We start from the raw sequence: 21,478 nt of genomic DNA, 5'->3' as shown, positions 1-21,478 counted from the left end.
CAGTTGATGGCTGTGTGGGAGTATTTGCGTATGCATTGGCAGGGGAAGAGGGAGGAAAAGAATTAAGATAAATACAGCACTTTCCGGTGTTCAGCTGAGCTTGGTGTAAAGTCTGTACTACAGCAACTTAACAATTCCCTATGGTTTCCTCTTCAGAAGAGGATACTCAAAAAAAAGGGGGAAGGACAGAGCTGTTTATAACGTTTTCAGTAATGTCACCACTTTCAAGTTTTAATTATTCTATAACCTCCCCTGCTGAGACTGGTAGAAAAACAAGTAGAATTCTATATTTTACTCGAGAAAAAGTGAAGACCATGTCATAAAAGCCCCCTCTGTGTGAGTTTGTGTGAATGGCCCTACAGGCATGTGTGGATGGAGAAATATGTACCAGAAAACAGCAGGCTGAAGAGAGGGAAAGCATGTGCCAAGTGGTAGCGTGCGAAAGTCTGCCAAGAACAGATAAGCTCCAGAGATTAGCAGTCCTGCTGAATCCACAAAAACTGATAAACCCCAAACACTGAGACTCTGCTGAATCTGTCAAATTCCACTAGCATGGGATGTACAACCCAGGCTACATCCAAGAAAGCTGCTACATGCAAAACTACAAGATTATTTATCTATCTACCTATCTATCTGTCTATCTATCTATCTAAATACATAAAATAACGTGCGTGTGTGTATATATATATATGTGTGTGTATATATATATATATATGACCAAACAAATCATATGGAGGGACTTCCTGAACACCCACCTCAAAGCCCCTGGCACATCAACACATGCCTCTGCTTTTAAGTTTAAAACTTAACTTTTTAAAGTTAAGTTTTTAACCTCTGCTGGGGTTGGTCTCCCAGCTCTTACTCCACCGGGGTACATGTTAGTACGTGTGTGTTGTGAATTGCGTGAGGGAGTAAGTGAATGCAGTGTGTGATGAGTCCCTTGCTATTAATAACCGCATAACAAAAGGCAATTTAAAAAATACTGGTCTGAGCTGTGTTTCCCCCAGCCTGATCCCACCAGAGAAAAGGGGATGTACGATAATCCAGTATTGCAAAGTTTAACTCCTACATTTTTGTGGATATCAAAATGCGGTGCTACCCCACCTTGGGGAGGGCACCTGACATTGGATCCATACTTTCTAAAATACAGACTTAGATACATTTCCAATGAGGCATTTCTTAAGTGGCCGTCACCATAGATGTAGGAATGCCCAGACCCAGACATGGGGACACCACAGACCTGGAGAACTGGTATCATTGCATGGGACAAATTAAAAAACTGCAAACCAAAGTATTAATCTTCTCACAGGTGCATACTCCAGGCCCCTCGCTCAAGCCTCTGGACCACATGGTCCATAAATTCCAATGTCTCTTCTTGAGACCTCCACAGTTGTGCCAAATCAGTAACATGCCCCTCTTCCAGCAGAGTCACCAGGACTGACACACGTGCCTGAAGAAATCCCAGGGCTACCAAAACCAACCCCAACACCAAAGTGACTTCTGTGGTGTTCATACCATGTGGGCTCAGGAGGCCACCAAATTCAGACAACCCTTCACATTTTTCTGTCTTCTCCATTCCTCATACGAACTCACAACAGCCATCTCCAGGGAGAAGCTACCAGGATCTATCAGGCGTCTGCTCAAAACAGGCTTCATCTTTAAAAACTGGGCCTGCTTTTAGCACTCTCCCAAGTTTTTTTCCCCTCCCTACCTCACCCCAACTCCCTGCTTCTACCTGACAGATGGATGATTAGAGTGTAATTTTCCAGACAGCTACAAATTTAAATACGGTTGCCTATTTCCTACAAATAATTGACATAAACGTGCAACCTAAACATTTGTGCAGGTACGAGTCCTGGCAAGTGTTTTTGACAGGAACAGCAATACCTGCCAAGGGGGTTATCCTGCAACATGTTCCACTTCCAAGCACTTCACAGTCCATGAGCTTTGCAATCCCCTGGACTATTCTCAGGAAACTAAATGCAGCTGTTTTTCTACTTCAGTTTGAGTTGTGTGTAGCTGAGGACACATCGGATTGTTTATGAAAGCAATATATGATACGTTAAATGGAAATCATGCTCCGAAATTAAACGGAAATAATTCTTTTGGAAGCAACATGCTTTTAAAATCCTTCAGTATAGTTTGGGTTTGCGGGACCTCTTGTGGTCAAATCTCTACTTTGCAGTTCCACTTTTTTAATCGCGGTGGGAGCGCGCCTGTGACATTTTTGGCTACAGATGTGCTGGACGGTAGGAGAGGTTTTGGCTTGCAATACTAAAATATTTTCACTTTTAGTGAAAGAAAAAGCTATGCTACCAGACATCTAGTGACAGTAAATATTTTTTCTCTGAATTTATGCTGATAAAAATAAGTTCTTATTTTTGCTCTGTAGCTTAAGCCCAACAGTTAAGAACCATGAAGCGGATTGTATTCTAGTGCACCAAAAATTGCTTTTAAAGGACATAGCCTCACCTATGAATATGAAAAAAAAACATGCAGGAAGAGCAGAGGAAGAGATCCTAGTATTTTAGCTGCCATTTCTTAGCTTTACTGTGCATCTGCCACTAAAGCTGGCTGGGAAGTACCAACTTGCAGCCTGGCAGCTGGGCAGACAACTGTCCAAGCCTTGCCTCTGGCCATGTACCAGCCTCGCCTCTTCACACACCGATCTTCTTGCCTGCTACCGCAGAGGCGGCAAAGACATTCTCCAACGGAGGTGCCAGAGCCACTCCTTCCCCGAGGATGTAGTTGTGGGAAGGCCCCCGCTCACCCCATCCCAACATTCACCGTAACCACCGCTACGGAGCAGGAGCAGGGTTTGAAGGGCTGGAGCTAATGAGGACACACCTTGCTGTGAGACACCGAACCGCGGGAAGGCCCGACGGGGAGGGCAGCAGGCCGGGACGCCGCCTCACGATCGGCCCTGAGGCGCCGCGGGCCCTCTGCCAGCGGCGGGGAGAGGGAGGGCAGGGCAAACACGGAGAGACCGAGGAGCCCCGCCGGGCGCCGGGGGTCTGGCTGTCGGGGCGGTACGGGGGGCCGGGCCCCGGAGCGGCCCGCGGAGGCGGCGGCATCGCGGAGCCACGACCAGGCCACCCCCTACGGCGCTTCCCGCGCGCGGCGGCCGAGGGGCGGGGGTGGGAGGGAGGCCACGCCCAGGGGGCGGGGCGAGTGCTGGCGGGATTGGCGCGCGCTGGCGGGTTTGGCGCGCGCTGGTGGTGGCCCGCGCTTCCCGTCCCGGCCATGTCCCGCCAGAGCACCCTGCTCCGCTTCTTCCCCAAGGCCACATCGGCGTCGCCGCGCCCGCCCGCACCGGCTCCGGCTCCGGCGCCCGCCCCACCGCAGGCCGGTGCGGGGACCCGCCGCCGCCACTCCTCGGGGGAGCAGAATGGCCGCCAGGCCGCCACCAGCCCCGCCGGCGCGGCGGGCAGAGCTGCGGCCCGGCGCAAGGAGGCGGGGGAGAAGGGCTTGGGGAACGGGGCGGCCGCCAAGACCCCCAGGTAACCGGGCCGGGGGGGAGGCCGCAGGAGTGCGGCCTGCGTGAGGGGACGGGGTGGGGGGGGCGGCAGCAGCGCGCGCGGGCCGCTGCGGGAGGGGAAGGGGCGGGCGGTGCCGCCGGTGGCGGTTGGAGCGCGGCCGCTCAGGAAGCGGCCGTGTCGGTGTTCCCCGCCCGCTGCCCCCCGCCGGTGTCCCCCGGAGAGCGAAGAGATTTTTCTCATGGAAGCGGTGGCCGGCCGGGCCCGGCGGGGCCTTCCCTGCGCCGGGGGAGGGGGCGGGGCGGCAGCGGGCCCCGCGCTTGTGGCCGCCTGAGGTGGCGGCGGTGGTGGCCGCGCCGCGCGGGGCAGGGCTCGTTCGGAAGGGCCGGAGGGTCCGTGTGTGTGTCAGGAGGCCGGGCGTGCGGCGGAGATGCAGGCCGGGCCGCCTTCCCCTCAGGCAGGGCGTGGGGAGGCGGGACGGCGCCGGCAGCTGCGGAGGGGGGACGCCACCTCTATAGTTTTTCTCTGTTTTGAAATACGTTTTTTTTTACTCCTGCCTGAATTTCTGTGCTGTATCGGGATGGTGAGTGTCTCACGCGTCAGATAACTGTATGTCGTGGTTGTTTGGCTACAGCCGAGAGGAAAACCGCCGTCCGCGGTAGAGGGTGCCAATGAAATCTCGGGGGAGGAGGAGAGAGGAAATACAAGCTGCACCAGGTGCTCTGCAGTGGAGACAGAGTTTTTATTTATTCATTTATTTTTTTGTAGCTTGAGGGTTTTCTGAAATCTTACTTATATTCCCTTTACGTGCCCTGTTGAGAATTAGCCTCTACAGGAAAACTTACCTAAGTTATGTAGGTTGTCAATTCATAACATGTAGTCTGCAATCTTCTAGTCGATGCCTGGTTGGACCCAGTTACTCTCTCCTCCTACCTTAAGAAATCAGTGAAGGGTCGGGTTACACGTGGCTCTTGGTGGCCCTGCTTCAGCAGGGGGCTTGGACAAAGAGACCCCCGGAGGCCCCTTCCGACCTCAGCCAGGATTCTGTGACTGTGAAGCTCTATCAGCGTGGGGAGCTAGTAGAACCTGGAGGAGCAAATCGGAAAAGTCAGGAGTGATATAGATAGTGATATAGAAGGACTGTATGATCCTGGCTGCGTCACCTAAGAGCCTTCCAAGATCTTCATTGGGCAAGCTGCTCAGAAGCAGTGTGCAGTCACATTTATGGAGAGAGCTGTTTTAAATGTTTATATTCCTCAAATTACACATCTGTTTTCTTTGCAGTGTCTCCTGCGAGTATTCAGCTGGTGACTTGGTCTGGGCTAAGATGGAAGGTTATCCTTGGTGGCCGTGTCTCATATACAACCATCCCACTGAAAAAACAATAGTCAGAGGAAAAGGGAAATCCAGTCGTGTCCATGTACAGTTTTTTGATGACAGCCCTACAAGGGGCTGGGTTAGTATAAAATATCTGAAGCCATATAAAGGTAAGAGATATAAATAAAACTTCTGAAATGGAAATATGCCGCTTGTTTTGGAAAAATAGGCGTGGAGTGTAGGGTACAGTATTGTCCATAGAGAAAGAGCAGCAAAACCAAGATTAGTATTGAGTGGGAAAGCATGTTTAGTACTTCGTAAGTTAGAGAAAGCAAGTTTTTGAGGGTTACAGGTGCATTTATGGTCATACAGTTCTTTAACCATAAAACATTAAGCTCTCTTGTTTATTAGATTAGAACCAAAACTTGCTTATGTTTCAAAGTTTTTTTTTCTTTATTTCTCCTGTCAATATTATAAAGATCTTAAAGATAAATCCACTATTTCAGTTTTTAGCCCTGAAATCCTTAAAATGGATTGTCAAACCTAGGAATGTCAAACCCAGTTTTTAAGCAGCTGTTTGGGAACTGCAGTTTGTTCAGAAGCAAAAGACTAGGCATAGGATATTAAGTAACTAAAATGAATTCAACTGTGGTGTTATTTCTTTTAAACAATGTAGTACAATTTTATTAATAAAATATGTATATATTGAGAATTTGGAGTGTTTGTAGTTACGGAGCAGAATTGGTTTTTGTCATCTTGAAGAAATGACTTTGCTAATTACTGAGAATCAAATGTAGTCAAGAGTTAAAACATTTTGCATAATAAACCATGATCTGGTTTTCCCTTGTTTTATGATTTTACTGTTGCTGAAAACTGTAAATGATTGGTTGTGAACTGTCACGTGTAAATCATGTTGCTGTAAACTGTCTTGTTAGTCCAACAAGTACTTTGGGTGTCATACAGTATTTTTGATACACTGTAGGATTTGTTTATGATGACATACTTACGTAAACTGAATTTAAACAGTTTCTTCCTTTTTACAAGTCAGAGTTCCCTCTAATGGGATCGTGCGATCATCTTTTTTTGGCTTGTTTATACTTAAATGTACTGCACTTAAGCCATAGGTAGTTTTAAATTGAAATAGTGATGTTATTACCATAAATGTTAGCATAATTTAATGCAAGTGAATTACATCCATGGTTTATATATGTCTTTCCTGAAGGTATTTTAAAAGAATCAAATATATTTTAATAAAATATATGTTAACAGCTCGCAGTTGCACTTAGAAGCAAATACACGTAAGGAGAGTTGATCTGTTCACCAAAAGAAAATTGCAGAAAAATAAGAATTGTTCAGAATGTTTAAGAATAGAAACGTTAGTCTATGTGCAAGAAATGTGGTTAATGGAGAACAGAGTAAAAATATTTAAAACGCATGCTTTGCTTTTAAATTCAGACAAAAAGCATCTTTGTATATAAAGTAAGAGTGTCAGAGTCTTTGAATGATCAGGTGCAAATCAGGGCCTGTCCCCCCAAGAAAGTGGTAGGACAATTAACCCAACTGAAGTGCATCTACACTAATGCACGCAGCATGGGGAATAAGCAGGACGAGCTGGAGGCCATCGTGCAGCAGGGAAACTATGATGTGGTTGCCATCACGGAAACGTGGTGGGAAGACACACACAAGTGGAGTGCTGTAATTGATGGCTACCAGCTTTTCAGAAGGGATAGGCAAGGGAAGAGAGGTGGTGGGGTGGCCCTCTATGTTAGGGGCGGTTTTGAATGTCTAGAACTCAACAGTGTGAATGACAGTGTTGAGTGTGTATGGATAAAAATCAAGGGGAAGGCCAACAAGGCAGATATCGTGATGGGAGTTTGTTATAGACCCCCTAATCAGGATGTAGAAACCGATGAAGTATTCTATAAGCGGCTGGCAGAGGTCTCGCGATCATCTGCCCGTGTTCTTGTGGGGGATTTCAACTTCCCGGATGTCCGCTGGGAATACTACACAGCAGAGAGGGAACAGTCCCGGAGGTTCCTGGAGTGTGTGGAAGACAACTTCCTAACACAGCTGGTGAAGGAACCTACTAGGGGAAGTGCCCTACTGGACCTACTGTTTGTTAACAGAGAAGGTCTTGTGGGGGATGTAAAGGTTGGAGGTCGTCTTGGGCAGAGTGACCATGAAATGATAGAGTTTTCAATTCTTGGTGAAGCAAGGCGGGGAGCCAGCAAAACTGCCACCTTGGATTTCCGAAGGGCAGACTTTAGCCTGTTTAGGAGCATGGTTGAGAGTGTCCCTTGGGAGGCAGTTTTGAAGAGCAAAGGTGCCCAGGAAAGCTGGTCATACTTCAAGCAGGTGCTCTTAGAAGCACAGGTGAAGGCCATCCCCATGTCCCAAAAGACGAGCCGACGGGGAAGAAGACCAGCCTGGCTAAATAGAGAGCTTTGGCTGGACCTCAGGAAAAAAAGGAAGGCTTACATTCTCTGGAAAAGGGGCTTAGCAACTTATGAGGATTATCAAGATATAACAAAGCTATGCAGGGGGAAGATTAGAAGGGCCAAAGCTCAATCAGAACTCAGCTTGGCCACTGCAGTTAAAGATAACAAGAAGAGATTTTTCCAGTATATCAACAGAAAAAGGAAAACTAGGGAAAATATAGGTCCACTGACGAATGAGACGGGTGCCCTAGTGGTGGAAGACACAGAGAAGGCAGAGTTACTGAATGCCTTCTTTTCTTCGGTCTTCACTGATAAAGCCGTCCCTCACGCATCCCATACCCTGGAGGCAAGGGGGAAGGTCTGGAGAGAGGAAGATTTTCCCTTAGTTGAGGAGGACCGGGTCAGAGACCACTTGGCCAAGCTGGACATTCATAAATCCATGGGCCCTGACGGGATGCACTCGCGAGTGCTGAGAGAGCTGGCAGATGTTATCGCTAGACCACTCTCCATCGTCTTTGAAAAGTCATGGGGAACAGGGGAGGTGCCTGAGGACTGGAGGAAGGCTAACATCACTCCAATCTTCAAAAAAGGCAAGAAGGAGGACCCAGGGAACTACAGGCCGGTTAGTCTCACCTCTGTCCCTGGGAAGGTAATGGAGCGACTCTTTCTGGATGTCATCTCCAAACACATAGAGGAACAGGAAGTTATTGGAAGTGGTCAGCATGGATTTACCAAGGGCAAATCATGCCTGACCAATCTGATAGCTTTCTGTGATGTTATAACGGGTTGGCTGGATGAGGGGAGAGCCGTAGATGTCATCTACCTTGACCTTAGCAAGGCTTTTGACACTGTCTCCCATAACATCCTCATTAGGAAGCTGAGGAAGTATGGGCTAGACGAGGTGACAGTGAGGTGGATCGAGAGCTGGCTGAGTGACAGAACCCAGAGGGTTGTGATCAGCGGCACAGAGTCCAGTTGGAGGCCTGTAACGAGTGGTGTCCCTCAGGGGTCAATACTTGGACCAATTTTGTTCAATATATTCATTAATGACCTAGATGAGGGGACAGAGTGTATCCTGAGCAAGTTTGCTGATGATACCAAGCTGGGAGGGGTGGCCGACACTCCAGAGGGCTGTGCTGCCATCCAGCGTGACCTGGACAGGCTGGAGAACTGGGCAGAGAAGAACCTAATGAGGTTCAACAAAAGCAAGTGTAGGGTCCTGCACCTGGGAAGGAAGAATGCCAAACACCAGTATATGTTAGGGGCGGACATGCTGGGAAGCAGCTCTGAGGAGAAGGACCTGGGGGTCCTGGTAGACAGCAAATTATCCATGAGCCAGCAGTGTGCCCTTGTCGCCAAGAAGGCCAATGGCATCCTGGGCTGCATAGGGAAGACTGTGGCCAGTAGGTCGAGGGAGGTCATTCTCCCCCTCTACTCTGCACTGGTGAGGCCACAACTGGAATACTGTGTCCAGCTCTGGGCTCCCCAGTTCAAGAGGGACAGGGAACTACTGGAGAGAGTCCAGCATAGGGCAACCAAGATGATTATGGGACTAGAGCACCTCCCTTATGAGGAAAGGCTGAAAGAGCTGGGACTCTTTAGCCTGGAGATGAGAAGGTTGAGGGGGCACCTGATTAATGTTTACAAGTATCTAAAGGGTGGGTTTAAGGAGGACGGAGCCAGGCTCTTTTCAATGGTTCCCAGTGACAGGACAAGGGGCAATGGGCACAAGCTAGAACATAGGAAGTTCCGTTCAAATATGCGGAAAAACTTCTTTACAGTGAGGGTGACAGAGCACTGGAACAGGCTGCCCAGGGAGGTTGTGGAGTCCCCTTCTCTGGAGACTTTCAAGACCCGCCTGGATGCAGCCCTGAGGGATGTGCTTTAGGCAATCCTGCTTTAGCAGGGGAGTTGGACTAGATGATCTCTAGAGGTCCCTTCCAACTCTGAAGATTCCGTGATTCCGTGAATAAGAAAATAGAGAAGTTTCTTAAGTTGCGTTATTATTTGTAACTGAATAAATATAGACAGCACAGGGCTAGACTTCTAACATGCTAGTTGGGCATGCAAGAAGTGGAGTTACATACAAGTTGGTTAAGTGAATATGCAGGTGTTGCACACTTGAGTATGCGGTTAAATTATATGATGAGACTTTTTTCCTGGCATTGTTAAGCTGTCAATATTAAATGCAAAATATTTTTAGATTGTCTCACTGCATTTGCAAAACCAAACTGGAGATCTGGTTTGTTAATGTGTTGCATTTGTGCTGTGGAAGCAGCTACTTGTAACTCCATGCTTTGCTACTGCCAGCTCAAATAAATGACTGTGAGAAAGAATTCTTTTTTGGCTTATTTCTGAGATAGTTGGCCTCCTATAAGTCAGATGCCTTTTGTCTACCATTGACTGAGAACTGAAGCTTCAGTTAATAGCAGTGTATGAAGGGATTCACAAGAGTGGGTGTAAGGACCTATCCAGGCAGATCCTACTGTTGTCTGCAGCTAGTTAAACTTATAAGAGCAGAAAAAGGAATTGCCCTTCCCCATTTCTAGTGTACTCTTGTGTCCCCCTTCTTTCTTTCCCCAAGTTGAATATATAATATGTTATATATACTATTCACTTTTTCAGCGTGGCATTAAGATGAATCTCAGTGTCTTTGAGGACCCTTTTCAGTCTGTAGGCTGGTTGGCTTTGTTCTTGTGTTTACGTACAGGTAGTGGAAGGAGGAACCGTGGTGCTCAAGGGATATGAAAGAGGATGAGGGAGTAGTGCAGTTATTAATAGTAGGCTTTGCTTGATACCCTGCAGCGTCAGGGTAAATTGCCAGTGTGATTAACGATCGGCTCATCTGGCTAATAGGTTGGTGGTGGGTCTGGACACCTTGCTGTACTTAGAGGAGCAGTTTAAACGTCCAGCAGAGCTTTAGCCAAGAGCTCTGTCACAGATGATTGATGCCCATAACTTGAAGATAACTTTATGGTTGAACTTACCTATCATTGCTAAAATAGCCAAGTGGTGTCAGTCAGGTCTGCTGCACTGCTAGTATAAAATATTGCTTTTCAATAGTAACTATAGCTAGTGTGACAGTGTTCAGAGCTTAGCTTAGAAGTACTCAGATGTGGTAAGGAGTTACAGAAATAGAAGCAATTCTTCAAGTGTTCAGGTACTAGGTAGGTATTTCATTTGTGAGCGTTTAGACTTTCTCTAGGGCTAGTTTATCAGGCTGAATGAGTGATGGGTTGCTATATTTAAGATGTGGTGAGAATGACTGGTAACAACATGGAATGGTAGATAATTATGCTAGTTGTCTGAATACTTTTAAAAGTGAAGTATGAACAGTAACTAAAGGACTGGCTAAATGCTAGGCTAACTTCAGTTTCTGACAAATTATTCGTGGTTTTACAGGCTCATCTGATGAGGAGACTCTGAAGGGAGGTATGTTTTATAGCACAAAGCCTGAAATTAAAAGAGCAATGGTGCTAGCAGACGATGCAATGAGTAAAGATAAAACTAAGCGGCTTGAACTGGCAGTATGCAGTGAACCTTCAGACACAGAGGAGGAGGAAGAGGAGGAGGAAGTGGAGGTAAAATTTTTCTTACTTGCTGTCATTTTCAGAAATAGTGCTAGAACTTATCTGTTGCTTGGAACTAAGCATGGATATCCTTCAGTTCTCTGCTACAGTAATCACAGCTTATCTGCTCTTTAATCATGCATGCATATGTATCCATATGTCTTTTTTTTTTTTGTACTGCTTCTGTGTTGCCTGGTCATACACTGGTGTCTCACCTTTTCTAGTTGGAAAGACAAGTCTAATATCTCTTTGGTGTTGTGTATGGTGAGGACTGACCTCAGAAGTTATTTTAACTTCTCTAGCTCTCTTCTGGGTAACCAAGGTGACCCACTTTCTCACTCATAAAGTACTTTTTTATATTCTCTAGCTGCTATTCTTCCAAGTTCCCCTAAATTCAATCTGAAGTTTTAATTTGTCATAATGTAGAAACTTCAAACTTTTTGAGTTTTCATCTGAAGGTGTTAAATTAGATTTTTGGAGCCTGCCCTCATCTTGTAGCATAGCACTAAAATACAAATTCTTGTATGGTTAACACCAATCTGTTGATGGGGTAATTAAAAAGAGATCTTCTATTGTGTTGTATTGGCATTGTATTGTGAATGATTCAAATAATATTTCAGTACCTCCATATGCATTGCAATAGATTCCTTTGGAAAGGAATGGTATGAGGAAACTGTTGATGGGATAGTGGTTGTCCTTACCTCTTCTTTCAGCGTGACCCATCTACTCTTTCTCCAGTGTGACGTTGCCCTGGGGAACAGGTGCCACTCCAAGCAATATGTCATGTTCATGGCAGCAGTGCAGTGAGCACTGGCACTTTATACTGATTACAGTCCCTCCACTGCTGGTTTTCTCCAGCACCGGTGCTGAAGTTCTTAAAGTTTCAAGCTGAAAAGGCAAATCATGGAATTTCTTTCTCCTAGACATGGAGGCCTGATCCCTGGAGGTGTTCAAGGCCGGCTTGGGTGGGGTGTTGAGCACCCTGGTCTGGTGGGAGGTGTCCCGGCCCATGGCAGGGTGTTGGAACTAGATGATCTTTAAGGTCCCTTCCAACTTAAACCATTCTATGCACAATCTTCTTGAAGGTCACTATAAGGTAGTATGTTTGTAGGTGGAAATAGGTAGTTAAAAAAAAAAAAAATCACGGGCAAATGGTACTAAAAGGCTGCAAAACCCAATCATGTTTCTGATATAGGTCAGTAGGAAAAAATTACAGCACAGACTTAGCTTATGGAGGTGTTTTTCCTTTGTGCTGAATTTCATATACAGTATGCCTTTTGTCCAGTTTAAATGTTTTGTTCATCAGCATCACTTATGCAAAGTAATGAATAAGGCTGTAAAGAATGCAGAGAGGAGTAATTATGCTACTGGTCAGTAGCAGTTTGTTATTCAGAAAAAATTAAATTCAGTGAAGGCAAGAGGAATTGGCTGTGGCTCTACTGTCCCTTGCTTGAAGTATCATAGCTACTGCATTATTGCATGTTTTTACGCTTCTTTTTGCAGCAGTGATACTTTACGTTGTAGCTAGAATTTTCTATGGGTAAAATAATTTATTTTTCCAGCAGATGAGTGAAAGTGCATCAGGCAACAGTGATGACTGCAATAGTGAGGAGGATGTGAAGAGCAACAAGCGAGTAGCGAACAGGGAAAGTGCCATAAAAGCCAAAAGAAGAAGAGTGTTGGATTCTGACAGTGATCATGATGGCTCTGATGTAGAGTTCAAGCCTGATGTGAAAGAAGTGGCAAGCAGCGAGGAAGCAAGTAGTGGGGTGGATGAAAATGAATCTACTGACACAGAGACGGATGCAGAGAGTGTTGCAGAAAGTCCCATAAAAGTCCCTTCTAAGCGAAAGAGAAGAGAGATAAACAAGCCTGCTAAAAGGAGTAGCTTAGAAAATGAACGTTCTGAAACTCCCAAAAGAGCAGCAACGGTTTCTTTAGAAGCCAAGTCTAAGCTGACATCATTTGCAGCACCTGAAAGTTTTGAGTCTCAAGCAAATGCTTGCAGTGGAGGCATCAGCGGCTTCGCAGTATGGGAACATGAAAAGCTTGATTGGCTGCAGGAAGGGAAGAAGAAAGATGCACACAGGAAACGGCAGGGTGACCCTGATTATGACCCATGTACTCTGTATGTACCTGAGGACTATCTTAACAAGTGCACGCCAGGAATGCGGAGGTGGTGGCAGCTGAAAAGTCAGAACTTTGATGCTGTGATTTTCTACAAAGTTGGAAAATTCTATGAGTTGTATCATATGGATGCTGTCACTGGCGTAAATGAGTTGGGCCTGATCTTTATGAAGGGTACTTGGGCCCATTCAGGTTTTCCAGAAACTGCGTTTGGTAGATTCTCTGATGTTCTGGTGCAGAAGGGCTACAAGGTAGCCCGTGTTGAGCAAACAGAAACACCTGAAATGATGGAAACGCGCTACAAGGCAATGGCCCACCCAACAAAATTTGACAAGGTTGTACGCAGAGAAATCTGCAGAATCATCACCAAGGGAACGCAGACTTACAGCGTTCTGGACTGTGATCCCTCTGAGAACCATAACAAATACCTTCTGTGCGTTAAGGAAAAAGAAGACTCCTCTGGACAACGTGTTTATGGGGTCTGCTTTGTTGACACATCGGTGGGGAAGTTTTATGTAGGCCAGTTCTCAGATGACCGTCACTGTTCAAGGTTTAGGACTTTAGTAGCCCATTACACTCCTGTGCAGGTACTGTATGAGAAGGGGAACCTGTCTGTGGACACACAGAAGATACTGAAGGGCTCACTTATATCTTGCATTCAGGAAGGGCTGATCTCTGGTTCCCAGTTCTGGAGTGCATCTAAAACACTAAAAGTCCTTCTTGAAGAAGGATATTTCAAGGAGAAACAAGACTCTGAAAATGGATGCTCTCTGCCCTCTGTAGTCAAATCTCTGACTTCAGAGAGTGATTCGCTGGGATTAACTCCAGGTGAAAACAGTGAATTAGCTTTGTCAGCTCTTGGGGGGTGTGTCTTCTATCTCAAAAAATGTCTGATTGATCAGGAGCTGTTATCGCTGGCAAACTTTGAGGAGTATGTCCCTGTGGATGTCGATATTGCAAAAACTATGAGTTCAAGTAGTTTCTTTGCCAGAACTGACCAGCGGATGGTGCTGGATGGAGTCACCCTGATGAACTTGGAAGTCCTGCAGAACGGAACCAACGGAACCACAGAAGGTACTTTGTTGGAAAGGATTGATTCTTGCTGTACGCCGTTTGGGAAGCGACTCCTGAAACAGTGGCTCTGCGCTCCGCTTTGTAATCCTAAATCCATTAATGATCGTTTAGATGCTGTTGAGGACCTTCTGGCAGTGCCAGATAAAATGTCAGAAGTTAGTGAGCACCTGAAGAAACTTCCGGATCTTGAAAGGCTGCTCAGCAAAATTCACAGTATTGGATCGCCACTTAAAAGTCAGAACCATCCTGACAGCAGGGCCATCTTTTATGAAGAAATCAAATACAGCAAAAAAAAAATTGCTGACTTTTTGTCTGCACTGGAAGGGTTTAAAGTAATGAATGAAATTGTCGATGTCATGGAAGAAATTGCCAGTGACTTCAAATCTAAAGTCCTTAAGCAGCTAGTCACTCGCAAAGCCAAAAATCCAGATGGCCGCTTTCCAGACTTGAATGCAGAGCTTAAAAGATGGGATACTGCTTTTGATCACAACCAGGCTCGAAAGACGGGAGTGATTACTCCGAAGGCGGGTTTTGACCCCGATTATGATAAAGCACTACAGGATATTAAAGCTGTCGAGGAAGATCTTCACAACTACCTGGATAAGCAACGCAAACTGCTTGGATTCAAATCCGTGCTGTACTGGGGGGCAGGCAAAAACCGGTATCAAATGGAAATACCGGAAAGTGCAATATCACGTAATTTGCCTGAGGAGTATGAGCTGAAGTCAACCAGGAAGGGATATAAACGTTACTGGACCAAGGAGATCGAGAAGATGCTGGCTGCAATGGTTAACGCCGAAGAGCGCAGAGATGCAGCACTAAAAGACTGTATGAGGCGTTTGTTTTACAACTTCGATAAAAATAGCAAGGACTGGCAGACAGCGGTGGAATGCATTGCTGTGTTAGGTAAGAGATTTTCTTCATTTTGACGTACAGTAAACATACTCCTCTATAGTATATGATGAAATCTGATCTGGATAAGCAAAAAAGGCTTGTTGCCAGCTCTTAATTTGTATTTTAAAAGCTCTGGTTGTGATAACAGCATTGATAATTAACAGTGATCACCTGTTTCCTTCCTGTCAGTCAATGGCTCAACAGTTGCTGGGTCTTGGTGTTTGCAAGCTCACTCTTCCTTCCTGTTGTGTGATTGTAGGTGTGCTGCTGAGTATTTCTCACAGTTCAGCGTAGCCTGGTGGGTCTCTCGCTGCTTCTAGGAATCTTGTGTATGGATTAGTAGCTTATTAAATGAAGGCAGTGATGCAGATGGGGGTATAAAAATCTAACCTGCTAGTCTCCTTTCCACCTGAGTAGGCTGCTTTCTCAGCAGCCTTTAAAAGTAAAAAAAAAAAAAAAAAAAAAAAAAATCACTGTCACTTCCTTGAAGAAGGTGGTCTAGTAGGAAAGCTTCTCCAAATCTTCCTGAAATTTCTGGGGTAGAACAGTCTCCTGTATTCCCTTCCCAGGACAGGCGTACTCTTGTACTGTGAATTTTCTGCTAGCATGAGCCCGTCTGGGATGTCTTTGTTCCAGGGAAAAATGAAAGCCCTCTGAATGCCGCCGGGGCAGAAAAGGGAGGACAGGCAGGCAGCGAGTGTTGTCTCGGAAGGGATTCTCTGAGCGAGCTGGGAAGCAGCCACATTGGCTGCACCACAGAAATGAATTGATTTTCAGTAGAGAGGGAGACAGCTTTCAGGCTCAGCTGTACTACGTCTACATAAAGTCTCTAAAATCACGTAACGCGGTCTCATTTTGTAGGTAATCAGCTTTCAGAACCTTAGAGCTAGGCTAATGGAGGGGGGTTGTGCTGCTGCTTTCTGCTAGGCAAACAGAATTTTAATGTTTATATAAATTTATTCTGGCAACTTTCAAGCAGTATTATGATTCTTAACAAAATAGTTCACTGTCACCGAAGTGGGTTTCCTCTTTGCTAATCTTGTTCCGAATTAAAAACCCATGCAAGAAAATAATGTTCTGTACATGTATATTAAAAAAAAATAGCCATAGAAGTGAAGTGATGCAGATTTTAAAGATTTCTAAACTAAGAACTAGAGGGGAGGATTTTAAATCTGACATCAGTAGAAATCTGCAAGCAATGAGGAAAGACATTGTGAATATCCCCAGCTTTTACTTCTTCTTGTGGAGTACTTCTTGGGTGTTTTCCTTAACAGGAAAATGGAATAGAAATGGAAAATTGTCTTTACGAAAATGCTGTTCAATGAGTAAATGCATTCCAGTGAATGAATAAAGAAAGGTGAAAGCGTCACTTACTGGAATTTCTCTTAATCTTATAGATGTCTTGATGTCCCTTGCTAACTACAGTCAAGATGGTGATGGACCACTGTGCCGACCTGTAATTCTACTGCCTGTGGATAGTGCTCCTCCCTTCCTGGAACTTAAAAATTCACGCCATCCATGCATTACAAAAACATTCTTTGGGGATGATTTTATTCCTAATGACATCGTGATAGGCAGCAAAGATGAAGATAGCAGTAGCGAAGCTTCCTGTGTGTTAGTAACTGGCCCAAATATGGGCGGCAAATCTACGCTCATGAGACAGGTGATGGACTATCTACATAAGATGGAATGTTCCGGAGTACCTCTGTGTTTTGCATAAAGGAATTGCATGACTTGACCTCCTTTGACATTTATAAACAGTCACAGGAGTGATGTGCAGGGTGTGCAGAACAGTACAGCAATAACACCGTAAAGACAAAACAAAATCTGGTAGAAAATGCCTATGTTTAGATAGTAGATTTTCTACTTGCGCTTACTTTCGTGAGGAACAAGTTTTATTTCTCGTATGAGAGATGGTTGGGAAAGAAGTGATAGAGTATCTTTTATCTTTTGCAAGGGGCCTTGTCTAGGACTTGGCATCGTGTGGCAAAAGATGCTTCTGCAGGTTGAACAAGATGAAAATAGAGCTCAGTGGCAACTGGGAAAGCAACAGGGAGTTTGCTTTATAAACGCAGCTTGCTGTGATAACTTGCGTTTTGAAGGCTTTCAGAGCAGCTTCGTCCTGCTTGGAGATTATGATGCTGCAGCCTGGAGCTGTTAAATCAGTAGGAAGCTTTATCTACTCTAGTCTTTGTTTTAGGGCAAATACAGTTTCATTCTCTCGTTCTCTGTGTGGAACTCAAGCTCCAAGCACATAGTAAAAATGTAAATGTTTCAATGTTTGTTCTGCAGGCTGGTCTCCTGGTTATAATGGCTCAACTGGGATGCTACGTACCTGCTGAAGTCTGCAGGCTTACACCGATTGACAGAGTATTTACAAGGCTTGGGGCCTCAGACAGAATTATGTCAGGTGAGTTGCTGAAATCCATCTGCCCAAAGTGCTTTTGCCACCGAGTGAGTTTCTCTTCTTGCTTTGAGAGTCAAGTTGGAAAGGGATGGTCTTGGTCTGTTGATTTTGTAGGGAGAGCTGAGCAACTAACTTGCCTCTCCTTGTTCAGAGTAGAAACAGGATTGTAGTTACGCGTGATTTATTTGATATGCTTGTCCTCCGTTATTTTTGCCAGACACATAGGATCACTTTTTAATGAATTGTAATATTAAAAGCCTGCCTGGCAGCTGGATGCAAGTCTGAGGGATATCTTTTTTGATATTGTACAGTTGTGTTCTACTTACATAGGTATCTTTTTCTAAGTGTTCTGCAGTAGGACAGTGATGTTTGGGTAGCTGTTGTAGAGGAGTTAGTTGGTTTTGTACCTTCTCACAAGTACTAGAGGTCCCTTGTTTCAATCAGAATGCCTTCCTCGTGTCTGAAATCCAGTTTCTTCAGAGAGGCGGGCTTCCTCCTTGGAAGCAGCAGTTGACAATTCTTGTGAGTATTTTGTCTGCCTAGCGGAGAGGAAGGGAGAAGTGGAGGATGACACAACAACTGGAACGGGGAAGTCATAGAATCATTTAGGTTGGAAAAGACCCTTGGGATCACCGAGTCCAACTGTCAACCCCACTCTACAAAGTTCTCCCCTACACCATATGCCCTAACACCACATCTAAACGAGTCTTACTTAGTTACTACTTCAGTTACTTTAGTTTAAAACTTCAGTCTGCCTGTGGTGGTAGGCAAAGTGTCATGGGGCTAGAAAAACAAAGTATTTCTTGTGATTAAAAGGAGTAGTATCACAACTCATTTAAGGAGGGCACAGATTTTCTGTGATCTTTCTGCTGAAAAATGTGGGTCAGTGGATATGAAAGGAGTTAAGCCTACTGAACTTGTTGCACGTAAGGAATTTGGAAATGAATCATTCCAAGTTCTTAATTAAAAAAAAATATTTACACTTCCCCAAATCAAGGTTGGTTTTTTTGGTTTTTTTTTTTCTAGCTAGAGAATTTTATTAAGGTTTTCTTTGCCCAGCTATTTTCATTTTGTTTAATTTCACTACAAAAAAATCTTAAGTGCTTATGGTAGAAATAAAAACTGCCCTTTCTGCAAGAGAGAGGTGGTCTAGAAAAATGTAGCATTTTCAACGTTTTTTTTTTAATCAACTGAGAGCTATTCTTTTCTCTTCCAAATATGTGCACAAATGTTTTAACCTTTCACATCACGAAGCTGAGCGCTGCACAGCAGAACTGGCTTTGAACTCCGTGAACATTTCTACGCACTGTGTAGAAATGAAAGCACAGCCTAAGTTCTTCCATGGCAGTCATCTCCTAATGCACATCAAAAGGGCTTTTACAAAGTAAATTTTAAGTAATGTAATTTTTACATTGCCTATGAAATTTTAGGGGTTTATTTTTTTAAAGTGAATAAATGGTTATTCCTAAACATTGTTAAAAACATAGTAAATCCTGGAAATTCCTTTGAATAACTGCAGAAAATCAGGATTGCTGGACACGGCTTATGGTGAAAAATTTAGGTTAGGGCACAGCAGCAGTGCTCGTGCAGCAGGAGTGTGGGAAGTAAATTCTTGCCTGCTCTGAAACTACATTAATTGCTGCTGCGTGCGATTATTTGGAATGAACCCTACAAAGAACTAGTGAATCTTTATACATGTGGATTTATAGTGTGCAAGGGTCTGAGTAATTGTGTGCTTCTGCTTATAATTTGCTAAAAACCAATTTCGGGTTGAAATTTCAGGCCTTGTATTATCTGGGTTGCTGGAAGATGTTCAGTCCTTAGCAGCAGTGTATTTCCTTTGTCAGACTTCACTTGAGGAGAGTACGTATGAGTACAGCCTTAGTTATCTGGCTGATTCATTACTTTATGACATCAACAACCGAACCAAGAAGTCTAGTCTCTTAGTCTTTTTTTAAGACTTTCTGCTTGCTTTTTCACATGCCACACACCTTAGGCCTGCCTTGGGCATTTAAGAAGGGACAAAAGACATTCCCCATCTCGTATTTATTCTTTGTGCCCCTCTCCTTGTCCAGCTGGTACGTCTATTAAAAGTAGACAGCTATGGTGGCCTAAAACCTTTTTACTCAATTAATTGTACTTGTGCCCACGCCTGTACTCTTAAGGAACCCAAACCTGCTTTTTCTGTCAGATGGAACCCCACCATTTTCAAGCTTTATGTTTTTGTTCGTAGTTTGCTGTCAAGCTTCGTTTGAGCTTGACTGAGGCTGAGTGCGGAGTAAATGGGGTTTTAGTTGTGCTTTTCAAGATCTTTGACTAATACTTCATGCCTCTTGTTTCTTTTTAAGGTGAAAGTACCTTCTTTGTTGAATTGAGTGAGACTTCCAGCATTCTTCAGCACGCAACAGAGCACTCCCTTGTTCTTGTGGATGAACTGGGTAATTAGTCTCTTTTGTAATAGATGGAAATTAAATCTAAGATTAAAGACCAGCTGGGCAGCAACCAAGTGCACAGGGGTACCTTGATCTTAATGTTGCTAATGTTTAACTCGTCAGTAGCTATGTCAATCTCTTTAAAACATGTATTTTTAGGTGCCCTGGAAACTAATACAGCACTCCTCCACCCCCCAGTCGTTATTAGCCTATTTCTAGCTGAGTTTTCCTGCTTTCCTTTGCAGTTACTTGCAGCAAAACTTGCGTGAGCCAGTAGCAAGTCTCAAGAGAGCAGAAACGTGGGGTTTATTTCTGCAGTGCAGAAGAGAGTGATTGTTATGGGGCAAATATTGGGGTCACTACTGGGTGGCTGTCACCGCTCACTGCTGTTTGTCAATCTTCCCCACAGGGAGACAAACAAACAATACAAATTGAAAGACGGCAAACAATGCACTGCATTTGTCTTTGGTTTTCCATTTCTTCTCCAGGCAGAGGCACAGCTACTTTTGACGGAACAGCTATAGCGAGCGCCGTGGTGAAAGAGCTTGCAGAGAGAATCAAGTGCCGGACTCTGTTCTCCACACACTACCATTCCCTGGTCGAGGATTATTCGCACAACGCGGCCGTGCGGCTTGGCCACATGGTACGTGTCAGTGTAATGCCCCGGGGGGAAGCACCCCAGTGGGGGAGTTTTCCTCGCGGCTGGCAGATCCGCTGCTGCGCTGCTTTTCTGCGCTCCGCTGCCCAGCGTCACGGAAGTGTCCTGAGAAAAGGAAGGGATGTTTCATGTATTTGTTAGTCGGTAGGTGAAGTTTTAAATACACTGATTTGTAACTTACTCTTTCTAGGCGTGCATGGTTGAAAACGAGAGCGAAGATCCGAGCCAGGAAACAATTACCTTCCTGTATAAGTTCATTGAAGGAGCGTGTCCAAAGAGCTACGGCTTCAATGCAGCGAGACTTGCTGATATTCCAGAGGAAGTTATTCAGAAGGGGCACAGAAAAGCAAAAGAGTTCGAAGAAGTGACTGTTTCACTGAGAGTATTTAGGTAAGGCCTCGGTTTACCATTTTTACATTGCATGTTGCTTAGCAGGCATCCATTTTAAAATCCGGGCAGTGGTTTTTGCTCATCGTCTCCCAGCAGAGGGGGAAGCTACGCTATTTTTGTGAATATCAAATGTACTTCACAAGCAGTGAGGGAGGGAAGTACTAAAGCCCGACTGCAAGAGGGCAGAGAGGATGAGTAATGCAGTATTTTAAGCCTTGGGTTGCCGTGACTGTCTCTGGGGCTAAAAGCTTAGTTTGCATGGAGGTGCTGGGCTGGCCCTGCGCTGAGCCCAACCGAAGGGGTGGCTGAATGAAGCCCAGTGATGGGGGGGCACGGGGGGGACAGTACAGTTGTACTGGAGCCCGCAGCAGCTGCCTCTGCATCAGGCAGTGACAGCCGCTGGCAGTCTTTACACCAGATGCAAAATGGCATCTCTGTCTTCTAAAGCTGTGCACGTAACAGGCCGCGCGGGCTCTGCCCTCGGTGTCCGTGTGTGGTAAAGCCGACTCTGGTATTCCCTCAGGTACCTGTGTCTGGTGGTGGACGGCGCAACAAGCGACGCGAACGCTGTTCAGAAACTTACCGCTATGATCAATCATCTTTAAGAACACAAGCGTTTTTGTACTCGCGGTTTCTCAAAAAGGTGGTATCAGACAACGTTATGATCTAATAAACTTTATTTTTTAAAAATGACCA

At 45.1% G+C, this 21,478-nt stretch overlaps 1 protein-coding gene across 2 annotated transcripts; it reads left to right on the top strand.

Annotated features, from left to right (window-relative positions):
- Positions 1-3,132: 3,132 nt before the first annotated feature.
- On the top strand, positions 3,133-21,475 carry MSH6 (mutS homolog 6). 2 transcript variants are annotated; one of them, XM_063328116.1, is made up of 10 exons: positions 3,133-3,500; positions 4,761-4,963; positions 10,634-10,812; positions 12,363-14,907; positions 16,293-16,558; positions 17,188-17,305; positions 19,651-19,740; positions 20,223-20,377; positions 20,583-20,782; positions 21,306-21,475. In XM_063328116.1, exons 1-10 carry the CDS (start codon positions 3,244-3,246, stop codon positions 21,385-21,387), a joined length of 4,095 nt encoding a protein of 1,364 aa, XP_063184186.1. In that variant the 5' UTR covers positions 3,133-3,243; the 3' UTR covers positions 21,388-21,475. The 2 variants fall into 2 exon arrangements, with proteins under 2 accessions (XP_063184186.1, XP_063184187.1); XM_063328117.1 differs by having other exon boundaries at positions 3,134-3,500; positions 12,366-14,907.
- Positions 21,476-21,478: the final 3 nt, after the last annotated feature.

This window comes from Chroicocephalus ridibundus, chromosome 3 (genome assembly GCF_963924245.1).
Source record: "Chroicocephalus ridibundus chromosome 3, bChrRid1.1, whole genome shotgun sequence".
NCBI classification, from domain to species: domain Eukaryota; kingdom Metazoa; phylum Chordata; class Aves; order Charadriiformes; family Laridae; genus Chroicocephalus; species Chroicocephalus ridibundus.
The sequence above is the reverse complement of the archived record's forward strand: the minus strand, read 5'-3'. Positions and strand labels throughout refer to the sequence as shown.

Bases quoted from the DNA above. Each gene is read 5' to 3' on its own strand.
- MSH6 (XM_063328116.1), top strand. From the start codon at position 3,244: ATGTCCCGCCAGAGCACCCTGCTCCGCTTCTTCCCCAAGGCCACATCG. The intron at 3,501-4,760 runs GTAACCGGGCCG...TTTTCTTTGCAG, and splicing joins GCGGCCGCCAAGACCCCCAG to TGTCTCCTGCGAGTATTCAG. The intron at 16,559-17,187 runs GTGATGGACTAT...TTTGTTCTGCAG, and splicing joins AATCTACGCTCATGAGACAG to GCTGGTCTCCTGGTTATAAT.